Source organism: Columba livia, chromosome 12, assembly GCF_036013475.1.
Source record: "Columba livia isolate bColLiv1 breed racing homer chromosome 12, bColLiv1.pat.W.v2, whole genome shotgun sequence".
NCBI classification, from domain to species: domain Eukaryota; kingdom Metazoa; phylum Chordata; class Aves; order Columbiformes; family Columbidae; genus Columba; species Columba livia.
This window is the reverse complement of record NC_088613.1, coordinates 1,092,020-1,106,171: the sequence shown is the minus strand read 5'-3', so window position 1 is coordinate 1,106,171 and position 14,152 is coordinate 1,092,020. Positions and strand designations below refer to the sequence as shown.

The following is a 14,152-nucleotide window of genomic DNA, read 5'->3' as shown; positions in this document are numbered from 1 at the left end:
TGGGGAGAATTGGTTTTCTTTGCCATTTGAAGTTTCTTTGCCGTAGGAATGATGGTTTTTCTGCCGCTGCCGTGTAATGACTGTGCTCTTTGATCCTGCCGGGTGTTAACACAGCTAATTGGGAGCAGCGGGGCGGGGAGGCACCTGCTGGCCCCTCTGCAGTGGGGTCAGCCCTAACTTGGGGGGCAGAGGGGCCCTTTCCTCCGTCCTTTGCTCAGGAAGGGGCCAAGTCCTCATCTGGATGCTCAGGGACTTATTTAGCTTCTATTGCAAATCTCCAAATCCGATGTTGCTGGAGACTTTTAGGTCCATGTGTTGGTGCCATCCCGGAGCTGAGCCCCCTCCCCAGGTCCCGCAGGTGACACGGGACCTGCCAGGATCCCGTCCCCGCCGGGGGGTTATTTGCAACCCCGGGCTCAGGAGTTGCACCAGGATAAACTTCCCGCTGCCAGCAGGTTCCTGGTGCTTATGCAAAGTTTACCTTTAATTGCAGCGGGGTTTCCTGCCGACAGCGAGCCCTGAGCTCCTGCCCTGCACCTCCTCGCTCCCCACGCTCTCCCAGCCAGAAGATTTGCACATGAATCAGCCTCTCCCATCCCCGATAATTTGATATTTCTCTGAGCCGCCTCCAGCCCAGCACCCAGGCTCCGTGTCCCCGCATCGCCCCATGCCAGAGCTGCCGTTGGCATCGCTGTCACCGGCGGGGGGCTGGCAGTGTCCCCCCGCGAGTCCCTCTTCATCCCCTTCACAACAGATTTCGCAGATGTTTTGCTACCTAAATGAAGAGATTTATACCCTGTTAAAATGCAATAAGTGCTTTCCTCCTCTCCGGCTCCCAGCGGGTCCTACAAATGACTCTGGCAGAGCATCAGGTGGAGAATTACATGGCACTTTTTTCCTGACCTGTAACCAGCTGCTTGGGGCTACCGCAGAGACTCTGCAAATAACTTTCCTCTTCCACCAACGCGCTGGCTTTTTGGAAGAGGGTGGATGAACCTGAAGACAAAGGCTTTATTCAGTGCTTGGTCCTGCTGAGCTGCACAAGAAGTGATGCTGAGCGGGACGGGGACACGGGAGCTCGCTGGGCTTTTCTGCACAGATATCTCAGCAGCACTGGTGCAAAAGGGCTTGCGAGCGAGTCGGCTTGCAAGCCAGAAGTGCCTTCTGGCCTTGGTGAGGTTACCTGCAATGTAGCTGTGACTCTTCGTTATGATGCTAATTAGGGTTGGTTATAATTTTTTCCATCAGAAAGTTGTTTTAGTGGGAAATTAGGTTTTCACTGACACGTTACTTGTGTTCAAGTGTTGTCTTCTCTGCAATACTTCAGTGTTTGCCTGTTGCTCTCCCTTCACCCCCGGAAAGGTCCCTAGGCAGTCCCAGCGGTGCTGTGGCACGTGAGGATGAGTGTGGGTACTTGGTGTCCTCCCTTCTCGCCCCCTGAACCCGGCTGGTGCTGCTGGCCCCATGCTTTGTGAGCTTTGGAAAGGATGAGGCTAATTGAACATTTTTATTGATCCTTTTGGGGGTTGACCCTGGCCGGGAGGAGAACTCCATCCCACCAGACGCAGTGCTTCAGAAACTCAGCTCCTGCAGTCCTGGGGAGGCATGTTTTCTAGAAAACACCCACGTTTTTGTGTTTATGGGACCCTGAGGAGCAAAGAGGACGATGCAGAAAATGAACAGGGAGGGTGTTGTTTGGGGAGGTCAAAGTTGGGGCTTTGGAAGCAGGAAGGTCATGGTGGAGGGATGGGAAGGTTGTGGTGGATGGATGGGAAGGTTGTGGTGGAGGGATGGGAAGGTTGTGGTGGAGAGATGTCCCCAGCCCTGAGCAACTCCATGTGTTTCCCGCAGCCATCGCCTTTTTCCTGCCAGAAGGGGATGTTTTGGTTAATGTGGAGTAGGTGATGGTGGCAGCTGGGGATCCCTGCCCGTGGTGTTCGTCTCCTGGTGCCCAGCGGGGATGGTGGGGAGAAGGGATAGAGGAGGAACAAAAAGGAGATAAATGTGGTGCTCTTTTAGTTCACCTGCTCTTACCAAATCTCTTGCCTGTGCTCAGGCTGGGGCTGGAAGCTCTGCCCAGTACAGCAGTCTGGCATGCCCAGTATGGTGCAAGGCACAGAGGAATCCCAGTTGGCATCGATCTGGGTGTCCGTGTGGGGAGGTGACACCCCCTGCAGCGCAGCACACCCTCGGGGTTATCGGTTTGGGGGGCACAGGCTGCTGGGAGGCGGGAGCAGCTCTGGAGCTGCCAGGAGCTGTGTGGAGCGCTCAGCTCGCACCTCGCGCCGGGGCTGGGCCGGCTCGCGCAGGCGTTCCGGGGCTGCGGGGCCCCTTCCTGCGCAGCTGCCAGGGCTGCGCGGGGACACCCCCCGGCCCCGGCCGGCACAGCCGTGCAGCCGGCTCTGCCATCCGTCCACCCCTGAGCCGGGCTGACCCAAAGGGCTTTGGGGTGATGTGCGTGGGGAAGGGACAACGGGTTCTCCCTTCAGCTCGGAGATAACAATGATAATATTAACAGGGGTGGCGATGCGGTGAGCTGTGTGTGTCCCGGCCCATGGCAGCCCAGCCGTGCTCTCCGGTGTTTGTGTGCAGCGGAGCGGACGGTGCCGCTGCCCGGTGACCTGGAAGGGGCTCCGCGGGTCCCCTGGGGCACCAGCGCCGGGGATGGCGATGACGGAGCCGGGTGCCTGTGACAGGGGGACAGGCACTGGGACAGCACCTTGTCTGGTGTGACACCCGGACAGTGCAACACCCATACGGTGCAACACCCGTACCTCCTCAGTTCCAGCAGGACAGGGAACTGCTGGAGAGAGTCCAGTGCAGGGCAACAAAGATGCTGAAGGGAGTGGAGCATCTCCCGTGTGAGGAAAGGCTGAGGGAGCTGGGGCTCTGGAGCTGGACAAGAGGAGACTGAGGGGGGACTCATTCATGGGGATCAATATGGAAAGGGGGAGTGTCAGGAGGATGGAGCCAGGCTCTTCTCAGTGACAACCAGTGGTAGAACAAGGGGTAATGGGTTCAAACTGGAACACAAAAGGTTCCACTTAAATTTGAGAAGACACTTGTTCCTGGTGAGGGTGGCAGAGCCTGGCCCAGGCTGCCCAGGGGGGTTGTGGAGTCTCCTTCTGTGCAGACATTCCAACCCACCTGGACACCTTCCTGTGTAACCTCATCTGGGTGTTCCTGCTCCATGGGGGGATTGCACTGGATGAGCTTTCCAGGTCCCTTCAACCCCTGACATTCTGTGGTTCTGTGAAACACTTTACCAGTGCAATATCCGCACCTTGATACTGGGGGTGCATAAACCAACTTGAAAGCCTTGGAGGAGAGTGAAGGTGGCACAAACTAAATTTTTATTTTAGATGGCCTGCTTGCAGATCTGTGCGATGGTTTGCTGGAGCAGTGTCTGAGCACACCAGAGATGCATGAGGCACATCTTCAAGGCTGCCTGTAGGGTCTTGAGCTTTGCCAGGAGGGGCTTTCAGTTTGGGGTGGGTGTCCTGAGCCTGTTGTACAGCAGCTGCCCCTCAGCAGAGTCGGTCGGCGCCTTCCCACCCCTGTCTGCTCCAGGGGGATGGGGTCAGGCTGCGGGGGCACCCCAGACCCTGGTGCTGGGTGCCGGTGGGTGCTGTTGCCTCCATGTGAAGCTGCGTGATGGAAACGTGAGTGTCAGGCGGGTCCGGGGGTGATGGGCGGGTGTGCAGGCAGCGCCTGGCCGGGTCTGGAGCAGGGCTGTGCTGCACAGATGGAAGAGTAATTAAGAATAATAAAAAGGAAAGAGACTTGGATTCGCTACAGTCTCAGCACATTAATTGTGCTTTGGGGCCTGAATCGTAACAGAGCCCCGCTAGAGGGAATCCAGCAGAGAAACCAAACGTCTCGCGCTGTCCAAAGCTGACCATTTAAGAGACCCTTGCCTTCATCTGCTGCCAGGTATTGCTTCCAGAGCCTCCCTCTGCCAAAACCCAAGTTCTCATTTGAAATATTTTTGTGGGAGGAGGAGAAGCTCCGGTGCCGCTCCGAGTGCCGGCCATGGGGAGGCAGAGGGTGATGCACCGGGGCGGCATGTGGTACCGCTCGCTGCTGGACATGGAGAAGTGGGGTTTTTGTGGCTTTTGGAGGCATCTGTCCCCACTGCCTGGCCTTGTCACCGGGCTGGGACTTGGCATGTCACTGGTCTTGTGCCCGAGGAGCAGGGTGAGTTGTGCTGGCAAGTGGAGGGTCCTGCCTGTGCTTCCATGCCGGCTGAGCATCTCCTCTAAATTGACAAGCAATTACATGGTTAATGGTATCAATGTTAAATCCTCATCACTCAGCAGCCTGAGGCTTAATGCTTCATTAAGGCAAAGGCATCTAATGGCTCTCCAGGCTGAGAGCTGCCTTTGCTTTAAGCCTGAGTAGAAGTATATCTGTCCACCTTTGCTTTTGCTCTCCCGGTCCTACGTGCTCATGTGAGTCCCTCCAAAATGGACGGGGGCAGGAGAACACGCCCGTACGCTCTGTGCTGCTGGGTCAGGTTGGATCAAGCCTTGTTGTTGATGTGGTATGTGGGGAGGGGGGCAGTGTTTTGAGACCTGGTATTTCCGGTTCCCCTGGGCACCCCACGCTCCCTGCCTGTCCTTGTTCATCGTTCTGTACCTTCCCTGCACCCCGCTGCGGTGCCTCTGGATTTAACCACCTTCTCCCATACGCTACGCTGCGTTTGTCGATGCTGAATTTCACCTGCTGTTGGGGACCCTTGCTCTGCTTTCCTGTGAGCGCAGCGTTGCAGACGCTTCACACATCGGTGCCTCCTGGATCTGACATCTCGTTGGGACCGACGCCGACCGCGGGGCTGATCCTGCGCCCGTCTGCTGGGAGATCTTCCCCTGGGAGGCCGCGGAGCAGAGCGGCAGGAGCAGCTCTGCACCAGCTCTCCAGCCCGGAGCTCTGCGGTGAAACGCAGCGCTGGAGCCGACCCTGCAGCCGCGGGGCGGGGGAACCCCCGGCCGCAACCCCCTGCCCGGCTCCGGACCTGTGCCTCACTCTGTCCTGCGTGTTGGTATCAAACTCCACAAAATTTATACTCTTTCAGCCATTTGGATGGGATTTTGACTTCTGGAAGCCTGGCCGGCTCTGTGAAGCATCTTGCGCTGCTTTGGTGCGTTGTGGATCTGTACAGACAGCCGGTGTCCTTGGCTCAAGAGCCTGCGCTGGAGACCATCGCCATGGTTTTTGTGAGCGTTTTACTCCTTTAGCTGCTCCTTTTTATGTTCCCTTCAGTAGCCGCTTCGTTTTTGTGCTCCATGCGGTTCCCTTTCAAAGCGACGTTCTCCCCTCGTCATTACGATGATCAGGACAAGAAGAGGCTTCTTGAACCAAGTCTTGGACAAAGGATGCTTGGCTGCCTCCCCCCGCCATGGCTCCAGCTGGCATTCTGCTGGCCTGTTTGGATATTTGATATTTTTGTAATCTCTGAATGCAACATCTACACAGTTATTTTGAAGGAACTGATGTCTCCTGTTACTGCTGCATGCTCTGCCTTTGCAGGATCTCCTAGTTCCCCACACTGGAGCTGCGCTTACTCTTGTTTTGATACAAATAGCTTATTACCTGCTAAGTAAGGCCTTAGGAGCTCTCGCAGAGGCTGGTTTTCACAGACGGCTCGTGTGTTCCCCTGTGTTGCGGCGTGAATGGCCGAAGTCTGTTTGAGATGGAACAGCCCTTGGCGTGGCGCTGGGAAGCTCTTCATGGAACTGCACCAGGGCTGGGACCTGGGACATCATCAGCGTTCTTTGTCCCCAAGCCAGCGCCCCGGGGCTGGGGGCTGTGTCTGCTGTGCCTTCTGCTGGACTCGGCTCCCCAGGATGATCTTACGGGGTGCTTTTGCTCAGGCTCCTGACTCTGGTTCACAATGGGAAGATCTCATGCAGCTCTTAAGTGGCCGTTTCTCCGTTTTCCCAGGCGTTTGCACGGGGATTTGTGCTGACAGTGCTCCTGTCCCCGCGTCCGCCGGCCTGGCCCAAATGTGTGGATGCGTGCTCCAGCCAGGGAGCTGCTGGCAGGCGGGACCGGCTGAGGGACAGGAGATCCATCCACCCGCCCTGTGACTTTCTGATTAGTAAAACATTTGCTGGTGTTTCACACAAGAGCCCTGGTTGCGCGGAGGCGTTTGGAGGGAGCTGATGGACATGGAGCCCATATCCCAGCATGGTCCAGGCTCGTTTCCCAGCAGCGAGTCCTCGTTGGGACACCCGCGGCTCCTGCTGTTGTGGGAAGGTGCGGGAGGAAAAGAAAGACCTTGTTCCATAACCCGGCTGTTGAGATCGGGTGGATTTACCAAAGGTCACCCCTGTTTTGTGGAGTGGAGGCAGGAATTGGGCTGCACGAGCAACCCGAAGCCCCGAGTTCTGGCGCTGGGGAGGTGTTGGCTGCGCCGTGCTGGCCAAATCCCGCTTTGCCTCCCTGCCTTGTCTCTGAAATCACCCCCGTTGCTTCGTGATTCTCCATTGCGTCGCCTTTCCCAAGCCCCTCGTGCCGTCACTGTGCTCCTCCCGGGTTTTGTGGTGAATAAATCCCCGTGCCTGGATGTGCTGGAGCACCGGGATGCTTTGTGTCTGTTGCTGTGGATGGACAGACCCCATTTTGGGGTCAGGAGCCCGTTTTTTGGAGTTCGTTTAGCCCAGTCTGCCATTTAGGTGCTTAGTCCTGCAATCCCGTGGTTTGGTGCTTCGGTCCGCGCCGTGGTGCGGGGCTGGGGGCACGGCCGGGGCGCTGGTGCCGTCCAGCAGGAGATGTGCAGCTCCCGCGGGACCGAAAGGCAAAAGCAAAAAACTTAATGTGAATTTAACTGACTTTCTGCCCTGCAATTAAAGCCACTCAACCCCATCGGGGCTCTGAGTTTACATTCTTTGCTGAGGCACCGTGTGTAATTATATATGTATAATTTAAACTGTGCATATGCATGTGTTCCTGTTATACACCAAGGAGCAAAGGAAATTATCCAGGAATTAAAGGGGGAGGAGGGTGCAGGCGCGGAGAATGGTTCGCTTGTGTGGATGTGGCAGCCGGGGGAAGCTGGTGGGATCACGTCCTCACCGCTGCAAACGCCTTTGGAAGGTGCGGAAAACGAGGAACCAGTCGGCCCAGGAACCCCCCTAACGCTCCCTCTCTTTTCTTGCAGCCACTTCCAACGGGACGCTGGATGGGCTGGAGAACCGGGAAGGAGGGGTCTGCCAGACGCGCTCCATGAAAATCGTCATGAAAGTGGGGCAGGGTGAGTCCTCCCGCGCCCCGGGGATCTCCCATCGCCAAAATGCCTTTGCCCAGCAAAACCAGCACCCCTGTCCTGCCGTGCTGGGGGGTTCTGGGGAAACTGAGGCCAGGCCAGCTGGTCCCTGGCACTCGGGAGGCCTCCTGGGTTACTTCAGCACAATTTGAATTTTAGGATCTTTTTTTTTCACCCTTTTTTCTGTTGCCAACGCTCGCACGTGTTGGGATGAAAATGGAGCGATTGTTCTGCAGTACCCGATGGTCGGTGTCCTTGGGGGACAAGTGCACGTGCAGCGAGGGGGGCTGGCATGGACGGTGCCCCCGGGACTTGTCGGGCTCCCCGTCTCCCCCCGAGTACCTCCCAGCCCCAGCAATGCCCTGGCCTTGTTTCAGCCCCCGACTCAGATGCACAGCTCCTGATGGCTGCTTCTTATTATGGTGTTTTTCACTTTGCGGCCAATATTTATAATAAACAGAAGAAGCGGTGCTGCAGCCTTGGCAGGCTCAGCCCCCTCCTGCCGCCCAGGCGAGAAACCTGCCCCAGCCCACGCACAGGAGCTCAGAAAGCATCAAAATTAGGGTGGGGAAGCTGCTTCCCACAAGCCCTGCAGCATCTCAGCCTTGCCCTGTTGCTCGTGCAGCTCCCATCGCTCCTGCATCTCCCGCAGGGGGTGGCCAGCTGGGATTTGCGGGGCAGGGGGGCGAGGTATTGCCAGTCCAAGCTGAACCGAAGCGTCTCTCATCCACCCCTTCCCTCTCCTCCCCAGATCCCAACGCGGTGATCCCAGAGCAGCTGACGACGAGTCGGCCGAGCAAGGAATCCGACAACACCGTGAAGATCGTCACGCAGAGCCCGCGCAGCAAGGTCCCCACGGTGGAGGAGCCCGGCAAGCCCGGTGGGTTTTCCGGGGACACCCCAGGAGAGGGGACAGGGATGGAGCAGCTTGGACCCAGGCTGGTCGCTGGGTCTGGGGATGCTGGTTCCTCCGGAGCAGGGATGCAGATGGGTTTCCCGTGCGCGTTCACTGCTCGCAGCAGCGTGGTGCAGCCAGCCAGGCTGCGGGCTTGTTTGCCCAGCTCCGGTATGTCCTGGCAGGAGCTTTGCAGGGAAGTGCTGGTTCAGCACCCTCCTCCTCCTCCCCGCTGCCCATCTGTCCTCACAGTACATCTGAGAGGCCTTGGAGGAGGTCAGGTCCTTGGGTTTTTGAGCCGAGCCAGTGTGAAAGCCCTTTGAAGGTGGTTTCCTGAGTTCCTGACCCCGCTGAGAGAAAAGTGAAATCAGATGAAGTTGAGGAGAGTCGCCCTTTTCTTCTCGCCCGGCACGGCCAGCCCAGCGCTGTGCCCTGGGGGCCGGGCTTGGTAATTGGATATCGCGGGGCTCCGAGTGTCAGAGCCCGATTCCACTGCAGCGGCCAGGGCAAAGTCCCGGGGCTCAGGTGGGATGGAGCTGCGCTCTGCTGCACCAGCTGGGGAAAAGGGGGAGCCAGGGTGTGGGCTGGGGGACGGGACACGCGGTACCTGCTCTGCGGGTGTCCAGAGCCCCACGGGACACCGTGGTTGGACTCGATCATCTTGAGCATCTCTTCCAACCGAAATGATTCTGTGTAAATGCCGGTGGTTACAGCTGTGTAGTGAAAATATAGAAAAGGACGACGTATAACAGGATATATGGATGTAGAGCTAAAGTTTCTAATGAGTTCATTAACATACCTGTCAACCAACTCAGTCTCAGGACTGTGAACACATCTGGGCTTTTGATGAGGCTGGTGTTGCAAATATATTTGAGATACCTACAGGAAATGCCATAAGAATCAATGAGAGCCCTTCATGAAAGGCCATGGAAAGCCAATCATAAGTTAACGCTTTTGGTGTAGGCTTAACAGATGATGATGAGAAATAACGCCATGCTAATATCCATATTTCTCAGGTATTTGCCACCGTAGTCTACAGCCCATTTCCAAGCAGGAATATAGTTTTTGCCTATAGCCTTTTAAAGGTGAATGACACTGATCCTGAAACATAAGTCTCTGTTGGTGACTGTGTCAAGAGATAATTGTATTGAAAGAAATCTAAGCACTTGGGCTTCTGTTTTGAAAGTAAGTAGGGTTTGTGTCTCGTAGTTGCTTGAAAATAGCCTAAACCCATTATTAGTCCTGTATTTTAATCAAGTAGTGAAACAAAACAGATTGGATCAGTCGGTAGGCCAGCCAGTTTGGGCAGCAAAGAGCCAAAAGAGTAGAAGTCCAAGCTGTAAAGACCACATAGGGACCATGAGTGCAGACCTAGCTGGCTTGTTCGCGCTGCTCCGTGCACGGGTGGAGCGGGGAGCCCAGGGCTGACACCCTCCCCTCAATTGCAGATCCCGTCAACCAGGATGGCCAGGAGACCCAGGGTCCCAGCGACGGCTTCTTGAGCTCCAAGGTGGCCGTTTTCGCGGCCATCGGCGCCGGCTGCGTCATCTTCATCCTCATCATCATCTTCCTCGTCGTCCTCCTGATCAAGATCCGCAAGCGGCATCGGAAGCACACGCAGCAGCGAGCCGCAGCCTTGTCCCTCAGCACCTTGGCCAGCCCGAAATGCAGCGGGAACGCGGGCTCGGAGCCCAGCGACATCATCATCCCCTTACGGACTACAGAGAACAACTACTGCCCGCACTACGAGAAGGTGAGCGGGGACTACGGGCACCCCGTCTACATCGTCCAGGAGATGCCCCCCCAGAGCCCAGCCAACATCTACTACAAGGTGTGAGGAGCAGCCGGGGACACGCGGCCGACGCAGGAGCACCCGGGAGCGCCCGGCGCAGGGGGGCAGCCGCCCCAGCTCTCCCCACGGGCGGGGAGGCGGCGACACGAACCCCACGGCACGGCGAGGGGAGCGCCGGGGAGCGGATGGCTCGCTGGAGCACCGATTCTCCCCCTTTGTATTTAGTTTTGTAGTTCTGAGCTTTTGTAATCCCGAGACTCGAGGGTTGAGCCTTCAGCGTCCTCCTCTTCTTCGGCAGACTGCGGCCGGCCTGGGGGCGGGTGCCGTGCCTTTCCCTGCCCGCTCGGACACGCCGAACCCGGGGACCCCGCCTCCCCTTCTCGTTTTTTTGGGATTTTCCCGCCTCGCCCCTACGTCCTTGTGTGAAGTGCCCGTGTGCCTGGTGCCGCGCCGCTCCCCGAGCCAGGGGAGGAGGAGGATGCTCTGCCCAGGTGCCAAGATGCAGACAGCTGTGCAGGGAGGAAGCTGGCAAACCCGATTTACTACTACTACTATTATTATTATTATAATTATTTTAATTTTTTTGTAACGTTTTTATTTGGTTTTTTTTTGGTGAATTCCGGGCGGGATTTCGTCCCTCCGCCTTCGGGCACACGCCGTCGCCTCCGTCCAGCACGCCGTCCCGCGGGGAGACCCCGCTGCTCCCGCCCCTGCCCTTTGAAACTTTTGTGTTCGTAGCTGTTGACTCTTGTTTTAGTCTCTTTATAAAAAGAAAGAAAGAAAAAAAATATATCTATCTATACCATGTCTGAAGCATTCAACACCAGGGAGCCCGGGCGCGGAGCAGCAGCTCGGCCGCAGCTCTTCCCGACACCCCGAAGATGAGGAGAAGGTCTTTGCTGGGGGTTTCTGTGGGGCTGGGCTGAGCCTGCTGGAAGCAAAGCGGGGGGCAGAGGGTGGGAGGGCAGGGGGTGGCTGTCCTTGGAAAGGAAAACTGGAAACAAAGTGGTCCTGACCCACAGCTTGTGCTGGGGGTGCCGGGAAGAGGCCGGTGCTGGGTGACCTCAAGGGTAGCACTGGGCTTTGCTGGGCTGGGAGCTGAGCCTAAGGCTTCTCCCCCTGCCCAGTCCCCTTTTGGGGACCCATCCCCAGCTGTTTGCCCCTCACCCAGCCCTGCTTCCAGTGCCACCTCCTGGGGGTCCCGCGGCCCCTTGTTGTGCCCGTCTCCTGCGCAAAACTGGCAGGGGTTGAGCCTTGGGCTCTCCTGGTGGGATCATTCCCAGGTTCCGCATCCCAGGAGGACCCGTGAGCACGGCGGGGCTGGCGCTGTCCTGCCACCCCGTCCTGCCGTCCCCACCTGGGCTCCAGCTGCCATCCCCCCTTTCCTCGCTTTCTTTTCCTTTCAGAAGTAGCTGCTTTTGCTCAGGGAGCAGGCGCGGGGCGGCGGGTTTGGGCTGGTGCAGGGGCTGCCTGGCCGGGTTTGTCCTCGCCTGTCCCCGGAGCCCCCAGACCCACATCGGGAAGTGCCCAATGAGCGAGAGAAGCTGCTCTGCGAAAAAGTGCCTTGTCGAGGAGCGGGCAGAGTGGGACCGGCGTGGGGGTTTCCTGCGGGACGGAGCGTCCCTGCATGGCACCGCTTGGTTTTGGAAGGCAGGAGCTGGGGCTGGGGCAGCTCAGGCTGCCCCGGCTCTCCTGCCTCAGCATCCCGAGGCGGGGGCGGCTCCCAGGGCCCCAAACTGGCTGTATTTGGGGGAGAAGAGTCACGGTGGGTGCTCCCCCCTGCCCGGCCCTTCTCCCCGCTCCCCACCGCCGCTGCCCCCCATGTAGCACCTTTCAGCCCCCTTTCCCCCGTTCTCCATGCCAGCGCTGCCCAGCCGGGGCTGCTGAAGGGCCGGGAGCCGCCCTGGCCGGAACCCCCTATACCCCCTGTTCCCCGGGGGAATGGGCTCTGCTCTCAGAAATCACAGAAAATTGTGTCTTAATTTCCCTCGGCGGTGCCCTCTCCATCTGCAAACCTGACGTGAGCAGAGCCCCAGCTGGGCGGTGGTGATGGTGGTGATGGTGATGATGGTGGCAGTGGAGGATGCTTTGATGGGGGGTGTCCCCACAGAGGAGGCGGCGGGGGATGATTCAGTTTTGGTTTGTTTTTTGGAGGAAAAGGGCTGGGGAAGGAGTCTGGACATGGGTGGTACCCAGAGCAGACCGAGGGTGCTGGGTGGCCTCCCACGCTGGGCGTCCCCAGCATGACGGTTGTCCCCAGCTCCCCAGCTCCCCAGCTCCACTCCTATTGCTGGGTGAGCTCAGAAACCTTGTAAATATGTGAAGAAAGGGTAAAAGCTGAACTTTGGGGTTTTGCTGAGCACCTCGGTCTGCTGGGTCCTGAAACAGAGTGTGTCCCTTCGCTTCTTTTCATTGAAAGCGTTCAAGTTTGGTTGTTTTTTCTTTTTCTTTTTTTCCGTTTTGTTTGTGTAAATACTAGTCTTTTTTGGAAGAAATAATGTAAAGATGTTTTGTATAAACTCTGAATTATTTTCTGGTTGCTTTTTCTTAGAAAAACAAATGAGAACTAAAAAAAAAAAGAAAAAAAAAGAAAAAAAGAAAAAAGAAATTTTAAGCAAGAACGGGTGTGTAAACCATCGCCATGGTGCTCAGCCATGGCTGTGTAAACCATTGTCATGGTGCTCAGCCATGGCTGTGTAAACCATTGTCATGGTGCTCAGCCATGGCTGTGTAAACCATCGCCATGGTGCTCAGCCATGGCTGTGTAAACCATCGCCATGGTGCTCAGCCGCGGGTGTGTAAACCATTGTCATGGTGCTCAGCCATGGCTGTGTAAACCATTGCCATGGTGCTCAGCCGCGGGTGTGTAAACCATTGTCATGGTGCGGGGCTGTGCCCACCATAGGATGCAGCGTCCGCCGGGCCCCGAGCAGAGACAGGGACACTTGGGGACACAAAGTGAGCTGGAGGAGCATCAAATTCATCTCCTTTTTTATCTTTAACAACAACAAAAAAGAACCTTGGGGTGTGTAAATCAACAGAGCATCCTGAGATCCTGACTCGCGTTCCCAACCTGTGGAGCTGCTGCTGTTGCAGGTCCCTTTGCGCATATGTCCTGATTTTCCAGTTGCCCACTCCAAGGACACAGTAGCCCTGTCTCTGCTCGGTGCCCGGGGCCACTCGCTCCTCCTTGCTGTGTGCAGGGCCATGCCAGGGGTCCCTGCTCTGGGGGAGGTGGCCATGCCCACCCAAGCATCACCATCTCCGGTGTCACCATCTCCGGTGTCACCGCCATTGTCTGGCGCTTCCCCAGGAGGCAACTGGGAGCTCCTTGCGCTCCCACTTGCCCATGGCTCTGCGTTCTATCAGCAGAGGGTGCGGGGGGGCTGCCCTGGCACCAGCACGCCCGCCCCGCGCTCCCCCATTCCAGAGCTGTGACCACGTCTCCATCCCACGGTGACGCATCCGCGGTCCCGCATCCCACGATCAACCAGCCGCGGGGCTGCTGCCCCCAGCCCTTCGCTGCGGTGCCGGTGTCCCTGTCCGTCCTCCACTGCCGGGAGCCGAGAGGCGGTTTGGACGTGGAGCGTGGATGCGGCCGGTTCCGGTGCGGGGGCGCAGGGGGTGGGAATCGCTCACCAGGATTTGGGCACCGCGGGGGACACCGGGGCTCTGGCTGTGACATGGGCCCTCTGTGCCAGCACCTCCCTGGGGCTCAGCAATCCCGCGCTGGTTGATTGTGCCGGGCGCCCTGTGGGGCTCGGGGTGCTGGGGTCCCCTCGGCCGTGCTCCCCGGCGCCGCAGACTTTTTGTTTCTTCGTGTCATGTTCCTCTTTTTGGATTCCTTTTGCCTTCGCCCCAGCTCTCCTGCCCAGTAGCATATCATCGGCATCGGTAACCAGCTCTGTGGCATCTGAACTCCATGGAGCCGTGATGGAACCTGATATATTGTTAAATAAAAGGGTTTTTTTCCTATGGAAACCCGGCTGTCTTCTGTGTGCTTTTTTGCTGCCGCAGGTTGTCTTTTGAAATCGCAGCCCCATCTGAAGAGATCTGGGACAAGTTAGCTCACGCCGTTCCTCGCCGGCTTTTCCTGTGGCTCTCGGAGGGAGCTGTTGGGTTGGTTTCGGTGAGCATTACAAATCTGGGGATTTTTGTCTGATGTTTGCTGGCACAGGCCCCGGGTCCCGGTGTGCCC

At 57.5% G+C, this 14,152-nt stretch overlaps 1 protein-coding gene across 2 annotated transcripts in view; it reads left to right on the top strand.

Moving 5' to 3' along the window:
- EFNB1 (ephrin B1) overlaps positions 1–13,935 on the top strand; it is a 46,440-nt gene extending 32,505 nt beyond the window's left edge. For both annotated transcript variants that reach the window (XM_065077331.1, XM_065077332.1), the window contains exons 3-5: positions 7,163–7,255; positions 8,019–8,147; positions 9,611–13,935. In XM_065077331.1, coding sequence (XP_064933403.1) covers positions 7,163–7,255; positions 8,019–8,147; positions 9,611–9,999 — 611 coding nt within the window. In that variant the 3' untranslated portion in view covers positions 10,000–13,935. The remainder of the gene's footprint in view (positions 1–7,162; positions 7,256–8,018; positions 8,148–9,610) is intronic.
- Positions 13,936–14,152: the final 217 nt, after the last annotated feature.